The 18,207-nt window shown below is 49.9% G+C and overlaps 1 protein-coding gene and 1 non-coding gene across 4 annotated transcripts in view; one reads left to right on the top strand and one right to left on the bottom strand.

The window, feature by feature from the left end:
• The window catches only part of OLFML2A (olfactomedin like 2A), a 28,042-nt gene extending 21,236 nt beyond the window's left edge, over window positions 1–6,806 (top strand). For all 3 annotated transcript variants that reach the window (XM_027035095.2, XM_053204632.1, XM_053204631.1), the window contains exons 7-8: window positions 823–1,008; window positions 2,405–6,806. In XM_027035095.2, the coding sequence (XP_026890896.1) occupies window positions 823–1,008; window positions 2,405–3,009 (791 nt within the window). In that variant the 3' untranslated portion in view covers window positions 3,010–6,806. The remainder of the gene's footprint in view (window positions 1–822; window positions 1,009–2,404) is intronic.
• Window positions 6,807–14,766: 7,960 nt separating this feature from the next.
• On the bottom strand, window positions 14,767–14,872 carry LOC113592920 (U6 spliceosomal RNA). The gene has a single exon (XR_003412923.1). It is a non-coding gene; the product is annotated as a U6 spliceosomal RNA (small nuclear RNA).
• Window positions 14,873–18,207: the final 3,335 nt, after the last annotated feature.

Here is an 18,207-nt window from a genome sequence, read left to right as displayed (position 1 = left end):
GGTGGTATTTTCAACAAATCCTTCTTAACATATCACCTAGGATCCCATCATCAAATCCGGCAACGATTTTCATATCTTAATTTTTTTTTATGTAGCTTTTTTGTAGCTTTGGCTTGTGTCTTTCGGTAGAAGTGTTTCCTATTAAATCATCGAGCCCATCTTTCTGGAGGGCCTCTTGGCTACCTGTGATAACAAGGTATTGTTAAACCCATTGCCTACTTTGGCCTGAGTGCATTCCACTTCCAGGAATCTTTCCTGAAGGGTCCATCGGCAATGTGGACAACAGCTGCAGCTTAACTGGTTCCCTCCCAGCCTATTTCCAACATCAGAAAACTGGAAATAATCTGAAGGTCTCGCACCAAGGGGACTGGGGCACAGCTGTCTGGTGGCCTGGTAGAACCTTGAAATCACATCGTTAAAAAGCCATTTAATGATGTGAGAAATCGCCCAGTGGAGGGAAAAAAACAGGATACATAAAACTGAATCTTCAGAAGAACCACGGTTTTTTACCGTATGTCTGCATGACTGGACATGCAAAGTTAAAAAAGAAACAGAAGGAAATACAACATGTTTAAGATTTTCTTTGGATAATGACATTTTGAATCATTTTTATTTTCCTCATTCTCCTTTACTGAATGTTCTGTGTTTTCTCTGTTGATCAGACATTGCTTTCATCAGGAGGAAAGGGGGAAAAGGGCTGTGAACAAAAAGATCAGGAGGGATTTAAATATGTCCCAGATAACGCTCCCTGGGCTGCTGCTCCAGCTCGGCTCGGGGCCTGTGGGTCTGAGTATCAGACGCTGTACCCCTCACCCCCCATAGGCAGAGAGATAAGCTGTGAGGGCACCCTCCGGGCTGTGGACCCCCCCGTGAGGCACCACAGCTACGGGCGCCATGAGGGAGCCTGGATGAAGGACCCCGCCGCGAAAGATGACAGGATCTATGTCACCAACTACTACTACGGGAACAGCCTGGCAGAGTTCCGCAACCTGGAAAACTTCAAGCAAGGTTGGGGAGCCCGGAGATGGGAAGGGGGTCAGGGTGTGGGCGGCCTGGGGAGGGCCTCCTATGGAGACTGAGCCCTCTTTTGCCTGTGGTTTCCTGTGGTCCAGACTTCCCCAGCCTGGCCCAGCTCCAAATGATCGGCCACCCCAAGGAGGGGCATCTGAGGGCACCCCCTATGCGCTGGCACCGAGCCAGGAGCTGGAACACAGCAACAAACAAGAGGGATGTGGTCCTGCCCTCCTAAGTGTACCTTACTGTCAAGAGGAACAATACTTAGAGTTTCCTCTTCTTGAGCACTTATTATGTGCTAATCATCCTGTGTGCGTCAGCTCATGGTATCTTCAAAATTCTATGAGGTGGGGGTTGTCACTCTGTTTTGCAGGTGAGCCGAGCTTAGAAGAGTTGCAAGTCTGGGCAGGGAAAGGCAGAATTTTGGTTATCAGATCTGGTGCGTGATGGGGGAGGAGACACTTAGACAGGACCCACCCTCCAGAAATGCACGGTCTGATGTGAGAGGCAAACACTTAAAAGAAATAATTTCAGTGTAGTGTTTGTGGGAGAGCTCAAGGGACAGTGGAACTCAGACTTCCCAGAGGAGGAGGCGATGCTTGAGCTGAGCCCTGGAGGAAGAGCAGGGATAGCCATGCAAAAGCGAAAGGGACAGGTATTCCACGCAGCAAAGGCCTTGTGCGGGCCAAGGCCTGGCGATGAGAGGCAGGGTGGCATAGAGGAGAGGTGGGGGAAGCAGAATGAGAGAGTAGGCTGAGGCGGTCCTCGTGAGCCACATCAAAGTTTGGGTTTATCCTGATAGCTGTGGAGTCACAGAGTATGGCCTGGAACAGCCAAAGTCCTTCCTCTGCCAGGTCAAAATTGGCCTGATCCCTGCCTCAGGTAGCTCACAGGCTGGTGTGGAGGAAGCCAATGAAAAGTACCGAGGCAAGGATTATGGTAGGTCAGAGGAGAGGCCCTCACTCAATCCCGGGGTCGTCGTGGGAGGCTTCCTGGAGGAGGTAACGTTGGCTAAGGGCTCTGAAAGATAAGGAGGAGACCTTCCTCAGGCAGACAGGATGGGGAATGGAAGTCCAGACGAAAAGAACAGCATGAGCAAAGACGGTGAGACAAAGCATAGAGGCTGTCTAAATTCTGGCTGCCCCATTCCATAACTGTGCGACCTTGAACCCTCTGCCTCTGTTTCCTCCTTGGCAAACGGGGATGATAACAGTACCTCCTCGGTGGGCGCGGTGGGGTAGGATGGTTGGCCCAGCTCCAAGCCCATAGCACACTCAGTGTCCCTTGCTTGCAGGGCCACTCAAGAGCCCTGGGTGGCCTCGCCAGTCCTGGGGTGAGCGGGGAGGCTGTCTGGGAGGCTCAGGTGTGACCCTCAGCCCTCCACACGCAGGCCGCTGGAGTAACATGTACAAGCTGCCCTACAACTGGATCGGCACGGGCCACGTGGTGTACCAGGGCGCCTTCTACTACAACCGCGCCTTCACCAAGAACATCATCAAGTACGACCTGAGGCAGCGCTTCGTGGCCTCCTGGGCGCTGCTGCCAGACGTGGTGTACGAGGACACCACGCCCTGGAAGTGGCGCGGCCACTCGGACATCGACTTCGCCGTGGACGAGAGCGGCCTGTGGGTCATCTACCCCGCGGCGGATGACCGCGACGAGGCCCAGCCCGAGGTGATCGTGCTGAGCCGCCTGGACCCCGGCGACCTCTCCATGCACCGCGAGACCACGTGGAAGACGCGGCTGCGGCGGAACTCCTACGGGAACTGCTTCCTGGTGTGCGGCATCCTGTACGCCGTGGACACGTACGACCAGCAGGAGGGCCAGGTGGCCTACGCCTTCGACACGCACACGGGCACCGACGCGCGCCCGCAGCTGCCCTTCCTCAACAAGCACGCCTACACCACCCAGATCGACTATAACCCCAAGGAGCGGGTGCTGTATGCCTGGGACAATGGCCACCAGCTCACCTACACCCTCCACTTCGTGGTCTGAGCATGGACCTGTGCTCACAGGAGAGGAGGGGCAGTGGGCATGGGGGCTCCCCACAGCAACTCCTGCAAGGGGCTCCATCAGCAAATATTTTGGGGGGGCCAGGTCCCGGGGCAGGTGCTGGGCATGTGGCACAGCCAGGTCAAAGCTCCCTTGGCCCCAGTGGCTTAGTAATCCCGTCCACTCACAGAGCACCCTGCCAAGAGCTTCGTGTGCACTCAATCCCACTCAGTCCTCCCACTGGCACCCTTGGAGGTAGAGGTGATTCAGCCCATTTAACAGATGAGGACACTGAGGCTCAGAGAGACCGTTCCCTTGCCTAAATAGCCTCACTTTGGATCAGGCAGGCCATGCTTTACAGATGAGGAGACCTGACCACACTCCCCTACACCTCCAGGCCTCTCCCTACTCCTATAGTGTCTCTTGCTCTCTCAACTCTGTCTCCCTTCCTGAGGCCACTCTAAACCAGAGGCCTCTGGGACCCATGCACTAGTGTTGGTTGGAGGCTCTGCTCCGTGTACCACCCCAGGCGCCCGTTCTGGCCGAACTGTTGGTGGCCCTGGGCTTCAGGCCCCTTGGCTAATGTTCCTGCTCCTTGCCTCTAGCCACCACCACCACCCCCCCCCCCCGCCCCTGCCACCCCTCCTCACCGTTCTGTCCAACCACATTCCAAACCTCCATGGTCACCCAGCCACTGAGCAGAAACCACACCCCGAGGAAAAATACCAGCCCCTGTTCCAAGCTCCCCCTCCCTCTGTACTCATTTTTATTTTCTCTTATTCCGCCTCAGTGCCGTCATCTGTTTCCGCAGCAGCAGCTGAGAAGGCTGCAGGCAGCTGTCTGCCAGCCCCGACTCTACCAGGGTGGGCAGCTGGGCCAGGCCCTGAGGCTCCCTCTCCACCCAGAACGGCTGGCTTTGGCCACATACCACAGGCCATGGGACCTGTCCTCAGCCCTTCCCAGAGCCTTTGGGCCTGCGGTCCATGTCGTTTCTCTCTGGACCTTTGAACCCACAACCTGTATGCACTCAGGGATACCTCCAGGACTGCCATGAGCAAGACCCTAGACCCGAGGCTGGGGTGGTGCCAGGATGAAACAGATTCTCTCTTCCTTGTCACTCCTGACCTGATCATTTAGCGGAATGGCCCAGCAGCGGGGGTGGGGGGTGGGACACCGGGGGGAGGCTGAGATCGGAGCAGTTGGGTCCAGGGGAGGCACCGGACCTTATGGTTGCAGGCAAGTGCTAGAGAGTAAAAGCTGGGAGGGAAGGAGAAGGGGCTCTGTGGACCAGGCTTTTCCTGGCTTCAGAATTATTGGTGCACAGGTGGGCCATCTCTCCTGGAGCTGCTGGTGGCCTCCCTGAGCCTCAGACCCAGACAGCCCACAGGACAAGACCTTCAAGCCTGCCCCTCATCTGCCATGAGCTAGGAAGAAGTTCGCCAGTCCAACTCCCTGTTTCACCAAAGGAGAAATATGCCCAGAGAGGTTTAGAGCGTGGCTCGGGACCACACTGGGGAACAGGACACAGCTGATCTTCCAGAAGGGCTTTGTCTATACCCTTTATTCTCCCGGTTTGGAGGCAGCTCTGCCTGGGAAGGCCATAGACTATCGGGCACCCAATCCATCCCAACACCTTTAAAGAGTATTTACTGCTGATCCCTGCACCACCCCCGACCCTGCTCCCCTCATTCTGTTCCCATGCCAGCTCCTGAATATCTGTATATTTGAACGCCCAGGTGCCATGTTAGAAAATTCAGCTGCATACCCAAGAGTGTAAGGAAATGCATTTTGTGCAGAAGGCATTTCTGTCAGGCATTGTCAGGTGATGTTTTGTTTAAGCTCTAACTCACCCCTAAAATAAAGGGGAATGATGATAGCCAGCCAAGCAAGGCCTGACTCATAGTGGAGGACACATCCAGCCTCCCCCACCCAATCGACGGCGGGCTGCACTCAACAGTCTCTTCAGGGGGCTGCGTTTCCCTTGGCCCTGGGTGTGGGTTTTACAAGACTGTGTCTTTCATGATATCACAGCCTAACCATGCGAAAAGTGTTCAGACTCCTCTTGCTCATTAGTCTGAGAAAAAGGAAAGTTACAGAGGACTGGTTTGGGAAAGTTAAAAGGCAAGCAAGATTGTTTTCTGGGGGAGATGATGCTGGCTGCAGCCTCCAAACATTCACTAAGTCCCTTCTGTTTTCAGGCCTTTGTGTGGGGGTTAGGTGATGATACAGTTATTTTCCTCGCTTCACAGATAGTCGAACTAGAACCCAGACGAGTCACTTGTCATGTAAGCAGTTAAGTGAAAGGCCGGGTCTCAAATTCAGGTCATCTAACCATCACCACTGACTGAGCATCAAGTGTGCCCGGCATGCCATGGGCACATTCTTTCATCTTCCCCACAGGGCAAGGTATATACTCAGAATGTGCCCATTTTACGGACGAGGAAAACTGAGGTGAAGGGACTCACCCTAGGTCACACAGCAGCTTAGTCTGTGGCAGATCGGGGTTTCAGGGCTGGTCAGTACATGCTGTTGGCCAGATGCATGACACTCTAGGGGTAGCTCCAGAACTGATGGCTTTTACTCTGTGCGACCAGGCCACAAACTGCATCCACACTAGAGACCCAAGAAGGAGGATGGGGTCAGCTTGTAAAGAACCTTGAATGCCAAGCCAAGAACCATCTCCAATCACATTTGGAACAGAGTCATATATAAATTAATAGAGAAAAGAAAATTCTGAGACAAGTGGAATTTGTTCTGTTGCTGATGGGAGGCGGGGACAGGTTTTTGTTGTGGGCTTTATTACATTTGGCAACAGTACTTCAAATAAGAGAGGACCTGGACTGGGGAGGGTCAGTGTTTCTTACTGACCTTGGCTGTGAAGGCAAAGGAAGCTGTCTCCAGTGTTCTGAGCCCGTGAAGGGGCTTTGGCTGCCGCCTTTGACTCCCCCCTAGAGATTTCTGGGCCTTGACATTTAATCTGCTGTGTCTACGAAGGAGAGAAGGGGGCCTCTGCCTCACAGGGCAGCCCTAAAAGTGAGGCTGGGGTTTTCCTGGGAATGATTTGAGTGTTCCTGAAAGCCCATGTGTTCCAAAGCATTTTCTCCCTGACAGCATTGGAGGCCACTCCGGTGACAGGAACACACAGCACCAGATAGGGTTATCAGGGAGCCTGGGTAGGAGTTAGGGAGCCCTGGGTTGGGATCTGGCTCTACCCCTTATATGCTGCATGCTTGGGCAGGGTAGGGACTGACAGAGGGGACAGATGTCAATTCCCTTTTGTGGCTGAAAACTTTCAGCTTAGTGAGGACTAAGGGCAGCTGAGGACCCAAGCAGCACCCTCCTAGAGCTAGAAGGCACCTTGACACGCATTATTCCCGATGTAACTAGGAACCCCCAAGGTTGGCACTACTTTTCCCCGTTACAGGTGACGAACCTCAAGTTCAGAAACGTTAAGCAACCTGCTCAGGGTCGTGAGTCGTCTGTCAAGTAGTAGAGTCAAGATTTGCACCAGGTCTGTTTTGTACCAAGGCCCCAAACTAACCGTTAGGAATCTTGTAACGAGTCATGTTTTCTTTTTTGCTTTGGCCGCTGGGAACCTCAAAGTCAAATTTGAGATTACTTTTAACAATTGTACTGAGTCAACTACTTGACTCTGACTTCAGTCTAGCTTTCTGCTTTAATCTTTACCCCGATCTGTTTATTTTTTACTTTATTGTATTTTATCTATTTTTGTAAGCTGCCACAATACCTTTTGTACAACAAGGTGGCATATAACTAAATAAATAAATACATGATCAAAAGCTCCGTTTGAAAGTCTTACCTAAATGCTATGGTCTGCTTCCTTATTGTAATACAGACATTTAATAACAAAAAGAAATGCTTTCCTGGGGAAAAGAGCATTCTGAAACTGGGAAGGTGGGCCTGAAGCATCTTAGTTCCATGTTTTCCAAACTTGAGTCACTCGTGTACAGACTTTTGTGACTTTCACCATCCCCCCCTTGACCATCTTCAGAATGGTTTACTCTTTCCCTTTCAGATGATTTCATTCTTTTTCCTAAAATAATTTTATTTCAAAGGGAAGTTTAATAAGCTGTTAGGAAAAACAAAAAAAAATAATTTTTTAAAGGAGGAATATTATAATAGTAAAAAGAAAGTCAGTGACCCATCATGCAAGGTGGCTGGGATGGGACACTGAAAATGAACAGCACTATTGTCTTCTGGTAGATGCTGTGCCTGTGAGCCCCAGTCCAGTCGCTCTTTGTGTAAAAAGCAAGATTAGGAAATGTCAGGGGGCATAAAGGGCAAACCAACAGCAAGTGAACATTGACCTTGATGTAATCAGAGGGATGGGACTGGAGGGAAGAGAGTCTCCCATCCGATTCAAAGGCACTTCACCTGGTGACTTAGATACCTCCAAGGAGCTGTCAAACCACTGATGGTGACTTGGATTTAGACCAACTTCCCCCAAACACACACGCAGACACACAGACACACACACACATATTCAGCTAGGCCTTCCCTAGCTCGGCAGAGCTGGGCACTGTCCCTGTGGCCCCTGGCAATAACAAGGGTCCCACTCCCCACAGGACAGCCAGCCAGAAGCATGGTGCCACTCCCGCCACAGCGGGGGCTGATGGGTCATGTCCCTCTCACCCTGTAGACACCGCTACAGGCCGAACATGGCAGGGCTTTGGGTAATCTGGATGGTGGCCTTTCCCAGCCCCAGCCCTGCCTGTTCCCCCCACTATCCCCATCTTCTCCGGCCCCTGTGTCAGCTGTTCCCTCTGCCTGCTACACTGGCACCTGCTCCTGGGCATTCAGGTCTCAGCTGAAATGTCATCTTCCCAGGGAAGCCATCCCTCAAGGCTGGGTCTGAAGTTGGCCCCAATCACATGCTCTCTTGTCTCTTCACTAGTGGGCACTTCTATTAGTTTACTTGCTGAGGGTCTGTCTCCCCTCACTGGGATCAGAGCTCCATGGAAGCAGAACCTGTTCCCGCCATGTCACCGGCACTCAGGAGACCCCCCAACAAATGGCCGCAAATCACAGATCACAGTGATCTGTGTCAGAACCTTGGGCAAGTTCATACAGCGTCTGCTCAACAAGGATCCAGATATGTGGCCACTGGAGAGGTCATGCATCTTTCATTTATTTGTGCAGCATAAGTCAGGTTCCACACAGAAATCTCTGGAATGCAATCTCGGATCATTAAGGTTGGAAAGCAGATAGGATATTCCCAGGGACTCCCTCCATCCTGCAGTCGGATGAAAATGAGAAAACCCATCTTCTAAACTCTCTGCTCTGCTCCACAGCCCGGCACTTAGGCAGCCAAGAAAGCCATAGCGCCGTGGTGCTGCGGGTGACAGGCAGTCGGCTCTGGGCCCCAATTCAGGGTTCAAGGCAGCTGGGTGGCCAACAGAGGCCAGAGGCTGTAGAGTTCAGTGGGCTGGGGGGGCGCTGAACTGACTGATTTCTGACCCTCCCGGGCATGGTCGACGGCAGCTCCTGCCAGAGGGAGCGGTGGCAAGCTTAGTGTGATTTTGTCAGCCCTAATCACGATGCCCAGCACACGGTGGGCACTCGGGAAGTGGCAGCTCCTGTTGCCCTTGTGACCAGTCAATGCCCTGCTCAGAGGGTCTGCCAGCTCTCCACGCCATGCCCCGTGGGCTATCCAGCATGACTGACACCTGTGTGCTGGCCTCAGGGGCACCCAGCTGAGCAAGTCTTATCTCTGCCCTTGAGAGCTTGCTGGGAGGCGGGGGAGCCAGAGGCAACAACCCCCACGCGGTGTGCCTGGTGCTCCAACCCCGGGCAGCCCAGAGGGGCTCCGCGTGCCTTGCTAAGGAGCGTGGGCTCCTCCTGGAGCCATGGAGGGACCAATGCCTCCCAACCCGCCTCCATGTCAAAGCAGAGCCTCCCCTGGTCACTCTAATGATGTTGTCCTCGGAGGGGACCTCTCTCTGCCCTTTCCACTTTCTCCCTGGCTGCAAGCTCTTAAAATCTCCCCCTGGCTGGCGTGGAAAGGAAGAAATAATAAAAATAGCTAACCACCCACAGGAGCTAAACATCCGAGTGTGTGCTCTGTGCTGGGGGTGGTGCTCAGTCTATACGGCACTATCTCCTTCAGTCTTTCCAGGGACCCCACAAAGTCAGTACTATGGCTGTTCATATTTCACAAATGAGGAAACTGAGCTGCCAACTGCCACCTCACGTGTTCAAGGTCACACAGCTGGTGGTGGCCGGGCTTGTGGTGCTACCCTCTCAAAATAGGCACCGGCCTCAGCTCATTGCAGAACCACCAGGGAGTTTTAAAGGGGCCTATGCCCAAGTACCCCCACACGATATACCATAGTATCTGGGGTCGAGGACTGAGATTCAGTGTGTTTTAAAAGTTCCACAGGAGGGGTGCCTGGGTGGCTCAGTGGGTTAAGCGTCCCACTCTTGATTTCGACTCAGGTCATAACCTCTCGGTTCCTGGGTTCGAGCCCTGCGTCAGGCTCTGTGCTGGCAGCATGGAGCCTGCTTGGGATTCTTTCTCTCTCTGCCCCTCCCCTGCTCTCTCTCTCAAAATAAATGAATAAAAATGTTAAAAAATAAAATAAAAGCTCCACAGGAGACGTGAGGCCCTCACCCTCCTGCCGCTCACAAAGAGCCTCCTGAGCGCAATGGGGTGGATCTGTCAGATGCCAGGTTGCACCCAAGTTAGCACCCTCTGCCCTGGCTGCCCTAGAAGAGGGAACGGAGAGAGCAGGCCTCAGCCGGGCGCATCGGCCATTTCTCCCCTCTGGGGCGGCTGCAGCTGGGGGCTGGGGTTCCAGGGCACAGAGCACAAAGGCTCCCTCTGCCCCCAGGCGGTGCCCAGACGCTGCCCCGCCTACCCAGCCCAGTCTGAACTCTGCCCACGTCTGGGACCAGCCCCTTGACCCCCCACATTCCAGCAGGGACCCCATGAGGGAGGGACAGACAGGGCTTTCAGGATGCATGCCTGCCAGGGGGGGATGAATTATTACCGAGAATTATCTGCCATGAGTACGGGGTGGCATTTCACGTGCCAAAGGTTGGCTGGCCCCGCCCTGGCCCTGGCTGCTTGGCTCCAGGGCCCTCATTCCGACTGTGCAAGGACAGAAACCTTATTCTCTTCCACAGCAAGAGGCCTCCGCCCCTCACCATCTGTGCTGCACCCCCTCAGCGATCCCCCTCCACCCCCACCCAGGGGCCAGAACCTTCCTTCTCCATGGCTCAGCACAGAGCGGATTAGATGAGGCTGACTCAAAAGTCAAGTTTCCCAGGTCTTTTTAAGCCAAGGATTTTTTGACAGGGAAAGTCACTGTTGCCAAGATGTCAGCCCCAACCTGTTCTGGCTTTTCTGCTTGAGGCCCTGACAGATGCAAGCAGCTGCTGCAGCCGGGACAAGCTTACGTGGAAGGAGCCAGGGATTTTGGAACGAGACGGCCCTGTTTGAATCCCGGCTCTGCCACCTACCACCTGTGGAACTTGAGCCCTCTACTTGAAGTTTCTTACCTCCATTTCCTCATCTGTAAAATGGGGATGACAACCTTGACCTTCCAGGAATGTTGTGAGGTTGAAATAAGATCACGGATGTGGAAAAGCTCTAAGTGGGAACACAGAGGGCACACAGCAAGGCGAGGCACAATTCCGGTAAGGGGCCTCAAAGACTGACTTAGGGCATCACTTTGGTCGTACTTCCTGAGCCTCAGGTTGGGGCAGACCCAAAGTAGCAACTGTAAGCATATTCTCAAAACTGATGACTTCTCCTTGCCTTGTATAACAGAGCCCAGAGGGCAGATTTCTTTCATCCAGTGTGCCTTCTCAGATTGATTGGTAATGGCTGTCTGTGGGAGCAGCCCACCTAGGCTGTGTAAGGGAGAACACCGAGTGATTAGCAATGTCTGCCATGAGAATGAAAAATTAGGGTGGTGTTATGTATGCTACATCTTACCATTCCTCTTACAGAGCAAGGTCTAAAAATACTTCTTGCTCTAGTTTTTGCCCAGATTTGTGTGGCGGCCTCCACACTGATCTTTCTGCTTCTTGTCTTTTCCCACTCTCTGATCTTCAACTTCAGCTGCTGGAGTGAATCTCCTAAGATGAAAATCTATCACTGCTCCGTGGCTCTTCCTATTGCTCTGAAGATCAAACCACACTCCAGGATTGACATTCAAGGCCTCCACTGGCCTCCCTAGTCTCTTCCATGGCCACTCATTTCCAAACACACCCACCTTCAGCTTCATCAATCTGAGCATCTTTAAGAGCCGAAGCACGAGGATTCAAGGCAGCTTGCAAAAAGTCAAATTGAAAACCAAAACCAAATCAAGATCAGAGAAGCAGCCCAGAGACCTCTCAGCCTTTGCCACCAGTGAGTTTAACAAACCAGAGGGGACTGGTAAACTTCCAATGACCCCTGCAGCGCAGTTTACCAAGGCTGTCATCCTGCTCCCCCCTGACCGCGCTGATGGGATTAGTCATGAGTGGCCCCTGCTCTCTCTCCTGATTGCCCCTTCCAAGACAATTCCCTCATCAACAAGACACAGGATGGAGGCTTTCAGGCACTGCTGTGTCCAAAGTTTTCTTGTCCAGGGTCCAGACACGCATAAGAGTCCCTGCCCGCCCCCCCAGACGCCCATGGGGTTCCTCTCCATACCTTCTCAGTCTTAATTCTTGCTATTCCCCTAAAGGCAATCAGATAATTCAATCTTTCAATTTCACAACCTTTACCCTGAGCACCTGCTGTGGCCAGGCTCAGGGATGAGCACTGGGGACTCAGAGATTGCACAGTAATTGCACAATCCAGAGAATGCCCAGTCATTCAGTGGATATTGTTAATTAACCTGACCGGAAGGGTTGATACTCTGGAAGTGCAACCTATGTTGCATGGCTGGGGAATGAGGACCTCATAAACAAATCACAGTTCGCTTTTGAGACTGGGATGTTTACTGAAATCATTGAACAAGGGTTTAGGCTTGCTGAAGAGGCAACCACACGAATAAGTGTCTTGAGGGAAAATACCTTCTTTAAAGAAAAGAATCCAAACAGGCTTTTTCTTTCTTTTTTTCTATTCAACTTTTTACTTTGAAATAATGTCAAAGTTCTAAGTTACAAGACTAGCACAAGGGATTTGCACATACTCTTGCCCTAGGTTCGCTGATTGTTCACATTCGTGACTATTACTTTATCATTCTCTCTCTCTAGGTATATCTTTTTTCTGATCCATTGAGGGTAAGTTGCAGATATGATGCCCCTTTCCTCCTAAATACTTTAGTGTGTATTTCCTGACAACATAGGCATGCATATAACCACAGTGCAATTACCAAAATCAGGACATTTAGCCTTGACATAACATGATATCTAATCTACAGGTCTTATGCAAATTTGGCTAACCTTCCCAATGATGCCATTTCAGGGCAATTTGTTTTCTGGTTCATGATCCAATCCAGAATAATAGATCACATCTAATCATCACGTCTCTTTGGTCTCCTCCAACCTGGGAACAGTCCCTCAGCCTTTTTGCCTTTCATGACATTGCCATTTTTGAGGAGTACAGGTCATTTATTCTATGGAATATTCCTCACTTTTCATTTGTTGGATATTTCTTCATGATTAGATCAGGCTATGCATTTGGGGCAGGGATATCACAGAAATGATAATTGTCTTTCTCAGTGCATCCTATTTTTTTTTAATTTTTTTAAGCGTTTTATTTATTTTTGAGACAGAGAGAGACAGAGCATGAACAGGGGAGGGTCAACGAGAGGGAGACACAGAATCTGAAACAGGCTCCAGGCTCTGAGCTGTCAGCACAGAGCCCGACGCGGGGCTCGAACTCACGGACCGCAAGATCATGACCTGAGCCGAAGTCGGCCGCTTAACCGACTGAGCCACCCAGGCGCCCCTCAGTGCATCCTATTAAGAAGCACTTGCCGGGGTGCCTGGCTGGCTCAGTTGGTAAAGCATGTGACTCTTGATCTCCAGGTTGTGAGTTCGAGCCCAATGTCAGGTGTGGAGATTACTTAAAAAAATAACATCTTAAAAAAAAAAAAAAGCAAAGAAAAGAAAAAGGGGCACTTGATGTCAAGTTGCCCCATTACTGGTGATAGTTATTTTGGTCACTTGGTTAAAGCATGTGGCTCCCAGTTATATCTCCTATACAATTACTATTTTCTCTTTATAGTTCATAAATAATTTCTAGGGGAGTACTTTAAGACTATATGGATATTTGGGGCACCTGGGTGGCTCAGTTGGTTGAGTGACTGACTTCGGCTCATGTCACGATCTCGTGATTCGTGCATTCGAGCCCTGCATCGGGCTCTGTGCTGACAGCTCAGAGCCTAGAGCCTGCTTCAGATTCTGTGTGTGTGTGTCTCTCTCTGCTCCTCCCCCGCTCACACTCTGTGTCTCTCTCTCAAAAATGAATAAACATAAAAAGAAAATTTAAAGACTATACAGATATCTTACTTCTCGTCAACTTTCATCCTTGTTTCAATCTTGATGATTCCTATCTATACCAATTATTACTCTGATGACTGCAAAATTGTGACTTAAAATTTCTATTGTTTTTAGCATTCTACCGTAAAGAAGAGCTTTTAGTACATGTGCATATATTATATGGATGACGGACCCATGAACTCGGATCTTATTCGATGAGTTATAATTCATTACTATCATTATTTACTTGATAACCTAACTGTTCCAGATTTGGCCAGGGAGAGCTCATGCAAGCTGGCTGCTATGGCCTTTTGCTGTGTCTCTCCTATTCATTGAGTACTTGCTTACTTTCGAGGCCAAAAAGATGCTCCAGGCTCATCTTATACTCTTGCTGGCCTAGCCCAGAAACCAGCCACTTTGGTGGCTCAGTCAGTTAAGCATCCAATCTCTGCTCAGGTCATGATCTTGCAATTTGTGAGTTCGAGCCCCGCATCAGGCTCTGCGCTGACAGTGAGGAGCCTGCTTTGGATCCTCTGCCTCCCTCTCTCTGCCCCTCCCCTGCTCGTGCTCTTACTCTCTCTCTCTCAAAAATAAATAAATAAATGTTAAAAAAAAAAAAAAGGAATCAGCCATTTCTCCATGGAGCCCTGGTTCCTCCAGTAGAGGATGGTATTTAGAAGCAAGGAGCTGGGCACTAGGTGCACTCATGTTTCTAGGTCCTCTCAATGGACAGGACTAGGAAGTAGACGCATACCGAAATACAAATCCAAGAGTTCATACTGCACCTCCAGTCCTTCCTGGCCTTCCCCGGGCCATACTTGTGTCCCTTCCATATCAGTGAGAAACCTGGCTCTCAATAGCCTCAGTGTATTTCATCTTTTACTCAATCCTCCAATACACACGGATTAGAATTGCTAATCCATGCCACTATGAAAAACAAGCCTATTAGGTAGAGTTTTCAATATTTATTTGCAATTTTGTAATTTTTTTTTTAAGTAAACTCCATGCCCAATGTGGGACTTGAACTCACAACCCTGAGATGAAGAGTTGCATGCTCTAGGGGCGCCTGGGTGGCTCAGTCCGTTAAGTGTCTGACTTCAGCTCAGGTCATGATCTCGCGGTCTGTGAGTTCGAGCCCTGCGTCGGGCTCTGTGCTGCTGACTCAGAGCCTGGAGCCTGCTTCGGATTCTGTGTCTCCCTCTCTCTCTGCCCCTCCCCCGCTCGTGCTCTGTTTCTCTCTCTCTCTATCTCAAAAAATAAACAAACATTAAAAAAAAAAAGAGTTGTATGCTCTACGAACTGAGCCTGCCGGGCACCCCTTAATCTTTTTTTTTCTTCACGAATTTGTGTGTCACCCTTGCTCAGGGGCCATGCTGATCTTCTCTGTGTCGTCCACTTTTAGTATATGTGCTCTCGAAACAAGCACACAACTCTTTTTATCTTCAGACTGAGAGTATAGATTGAAGTTCTATATTCAACTTACCCAGGGGCCTCCTGGGCGGCTTAGTCGGTTGAGCATCCGACTCTCGGTTTTGGCTCAGGTCATGACCCGAAGGTCATGGGATAGAGCCTGGCGTCAGGCGCCATGGAGCCTGCTTCAGATTCTCTCTCCCTCTCCCCCGCTCACACACTCTGTCTCTCTCTATCTCTCTCTCAAAAAAAAGTTTTTTTTCACTCGGGTTAGTTCTCCCCCCGCCCCCTTCAGTGTGGTTTGTTATTCATTTGAAATGCAATGCAATCATTTATAAATACAGAGCTGTTTCATTAGAGATTATTTCTTTCCATGGCTTGTTTTAGTTCCCTTATAAATAACACATTAAAAAAAGTAACACATAACTAAACTTTCTTCTTCTGCTTTTTCACTTGTCTTCTTGCTGTTTTTGCTTTAATAAAGGAAATTAACCCATTTACAGGTATAGTGAAAGGCTAATATGTCTGGTCTTTTCCCCTGACATTTTGTTTGTGTCTTTTATTTGTTTACCTCTTTCATACGAATGGGAGAGAGTTTAGCAGCCCTGTCTCTCTGCCTGCGCCCAGCATCTGGTCTGGCACATGGTAATGCTCAGCAAACAGTTGTGGAATGCAGACTGAGAGCTCAGCAAGTGGCTTTCCCTTGTACCTCGACAGACAGACATGGAGTCTTGACCTTATTCGGATGAACAGGAGTTGCCATCAAGCTGAAAAACTATGTGGAAAGTCTTAGCAAAGGGCCTGAGTGTCGTAATCACTGAATAAATCGTACCTGCTGTTTTTGAACGTTGACTAAGAAGCTGGCATGGAGCTATATTATCTTATTTGATCCTCACAATAATCCTATTTTACAGATGAGGATACCTGGGGTTTAGAGAAGTAATTTGCCTTCACAACTAGGAAGCAGTAGAGTTGGGATCTGAATCCAGATCTGACTTCAAAATCTACACTTTACCCACAACATGTTCCTGCATCTGAGATATTCAGAGACAAACACAGACACAGGTAATCCCAGGAACTCCGAAGTTCTTGCTCACAAGGTCAAAGTTTCCTTAGCTGGACCCAACTGTCAGCCAAGGAAACCCATGGCCAGAATGGAGGCTAATCAATCCCATGTAGTCAGGCCCATGAAGGAATAAGGAAAGGCTTCACTGATGGCTTAGAAATGTACCAGCATACAATGATCCCCCCATCAAAATTAACCCGGATTTGAAAGACTTGGCCAAAGTACGGGGAAACGAACATTCTTGTGCTCTGCTGGTGGGAGTGTAAATAGTCACAGCCAACATTGATGAGAGCTTCTGGGCCAGGCCCTTTACACCGGGGTTTCTCAACCTCAGCACTGTTGACATTTGGAACTGGATCCTTCTTTGTTGTTGGAGGGGAGCTGTCCTGTGCATTGTCGAATATTTAACAGCCTCTCTGGTCTTTTCTCATCAGATGTTAGTGCCACCACACCGCAGTTATGACAACCAAAAATGTCTCCAGACATCACCAAATGTCTGCTGAAGGGGTAAAGTCACCCCCAGTTGGAAACCACTGCTTACATGTATAAGACTAATGTAGGGGCGCCTGGGTGGCGCAGTCGGTTAAGCGTCCGACTTCAGCCAGGTCACGATCTCGCGGTCCGTGAGTTCGAGCCCCGCGTCAGGCTCTGGGCTGATGGCTCAGAGCCTGGAGCCTGTTTCCGATTCTGTGTCTCCCTCTCTCTCTGCCCCTCCCCCGTTCATGCTCTGTCTCTCTCTGTCCCAAAAATAAATAAACGTTGAAAAAAAAATTAAAAAAAAAAAAAGACTAATGTAACACTCACAACAATCCTAAGAAGTTGGTACTTTCGTTATCCCCATTCTACAGATAAGGAAACTAGGCACAGATAGGTTAAGGTCCTACCTTTAAGGAGAAGCAGAAAAGGGATTAAAACCCAGGCAGTTAGAGTCCAGAGGCCACAATGTTTCATTGCAGCAGACAGCCTTTCTGATCTAATCTTTCCCTAGAAAAATTTGGGAAAATATAAAAAGAAGTAAACATGTATGCCATTTGGGCCACAGTCCCATGTCTAGAACTTTATGGAAATGTGCACACAGGATGCTCATCTCATCGTTTACACTCACGAAAAGCTGGAAGGGCAGTAAAGGCCCATCCAGAGGGGATCAGTCTTCCTTCTGGGCCTGAGTGCTTAAGCACCGAGCTCAAACCAAAATCATTTTTTTAACCTCTTAAATTATTCTACAGACATTAAAAAAGGGTTATACAGGGGCACTTGTGTGGCTCAGTTGGTTAAGCGTCCTACTTCGGCTCAGGTCATGATCTCATGTGGTTTGTGAGTTCGAGCCCCACTTCGGGCTTTCTGCTGTCAGTGCAGAGCCTGCTTGGGATCCTCTGCCTCCCTCTCTCTGCCCTGTCTCTCTCTCAAAAATAAACAAAGAACTTTAACAAAAAGGGTTATACAGTACTGACAGAAAAAGTTCCTCAATATTTTACTGAATACAAACAGAAGGATTAGAAAACCACATGCATCGTATGGTTTCATTTCTAGAAAATTTGTATGTACATACAGCAAGGGGGGAAAGTGCTATTTGTAGGTAGAGGTGATTACAGTACTTCGTGCACTTGTTGAGAATGTTACCTGATGGGATGATCGGTAAAGGAGGGCCAGTCACAAAAGGCCACACAGTGTGTGGTTCCATTTATGCGAAATATCGGAATGGGCAGATCCATACAGGCAGAAAGATTAGCAATTGCCAGGGGCTGGGGGAGTGGGGACTGGGAGTCACTGCCAATGAGTATGAGGATTTTTTATGGGGTGACGAATATATGCTGGAATAAAATAGTGCTGACGGCTACATAACCTTGTGAATATACTAAAATTCGCTGAATTGTACACTTTTAAAGGATGGATTTCATAGTATCTGACTAATGTTTCAGTAAAGCAAATTCTGACAGAAATGCAAGGAGTAACTGACCCATCCAAACAATGATTGGGAAGCCATCGACACAATAGAGAGTCTGGCCAGTCCCCCAGTCCCTGTGGGACTCTGGGAGGCCCATTTCCCACAGTGAATGGGAAGAGGAGGTAAAGTTAGTTGACCATCAAAGAGTACCTGGACAACACGGGGACAGCCAGAGCTGACGCATGGCTTCCACACACACAGATGGGTACTCACTTCTGCCACACCTAGTGGCACTCTCCCATCGCTCTGTGTTCGGGCCTCAAGAGCCTTTTGGATTAGAAGTGATTCCCTTTAATGTGCTTTAGTGGAGCCAAAGGACAGTTTGGGGGATGACGGTCAT

Source organism: Acinonyx jubatus, chromosome D4 (genome assembly GCF_027475565.1).
Source record: "Acinonyx jubatus isolate Ajub_Pintada_27869175 chromosome D4, VMU_Ajub_asm_v1.0, whole genome shotgun sequence".
NCBI classification, from domain to species: domain Eukaryota; kingdom Metazoa; phylum Chordata; class Mammalia; order Carnivora; family Felidae; genus Acinonyx; species Acinonyx jubatus.
The sequence above is the reverse complement of the archived record's forward strand: the minus strand, read 5'-3'. Positions and strand labels throughout refer to the sequence as shown.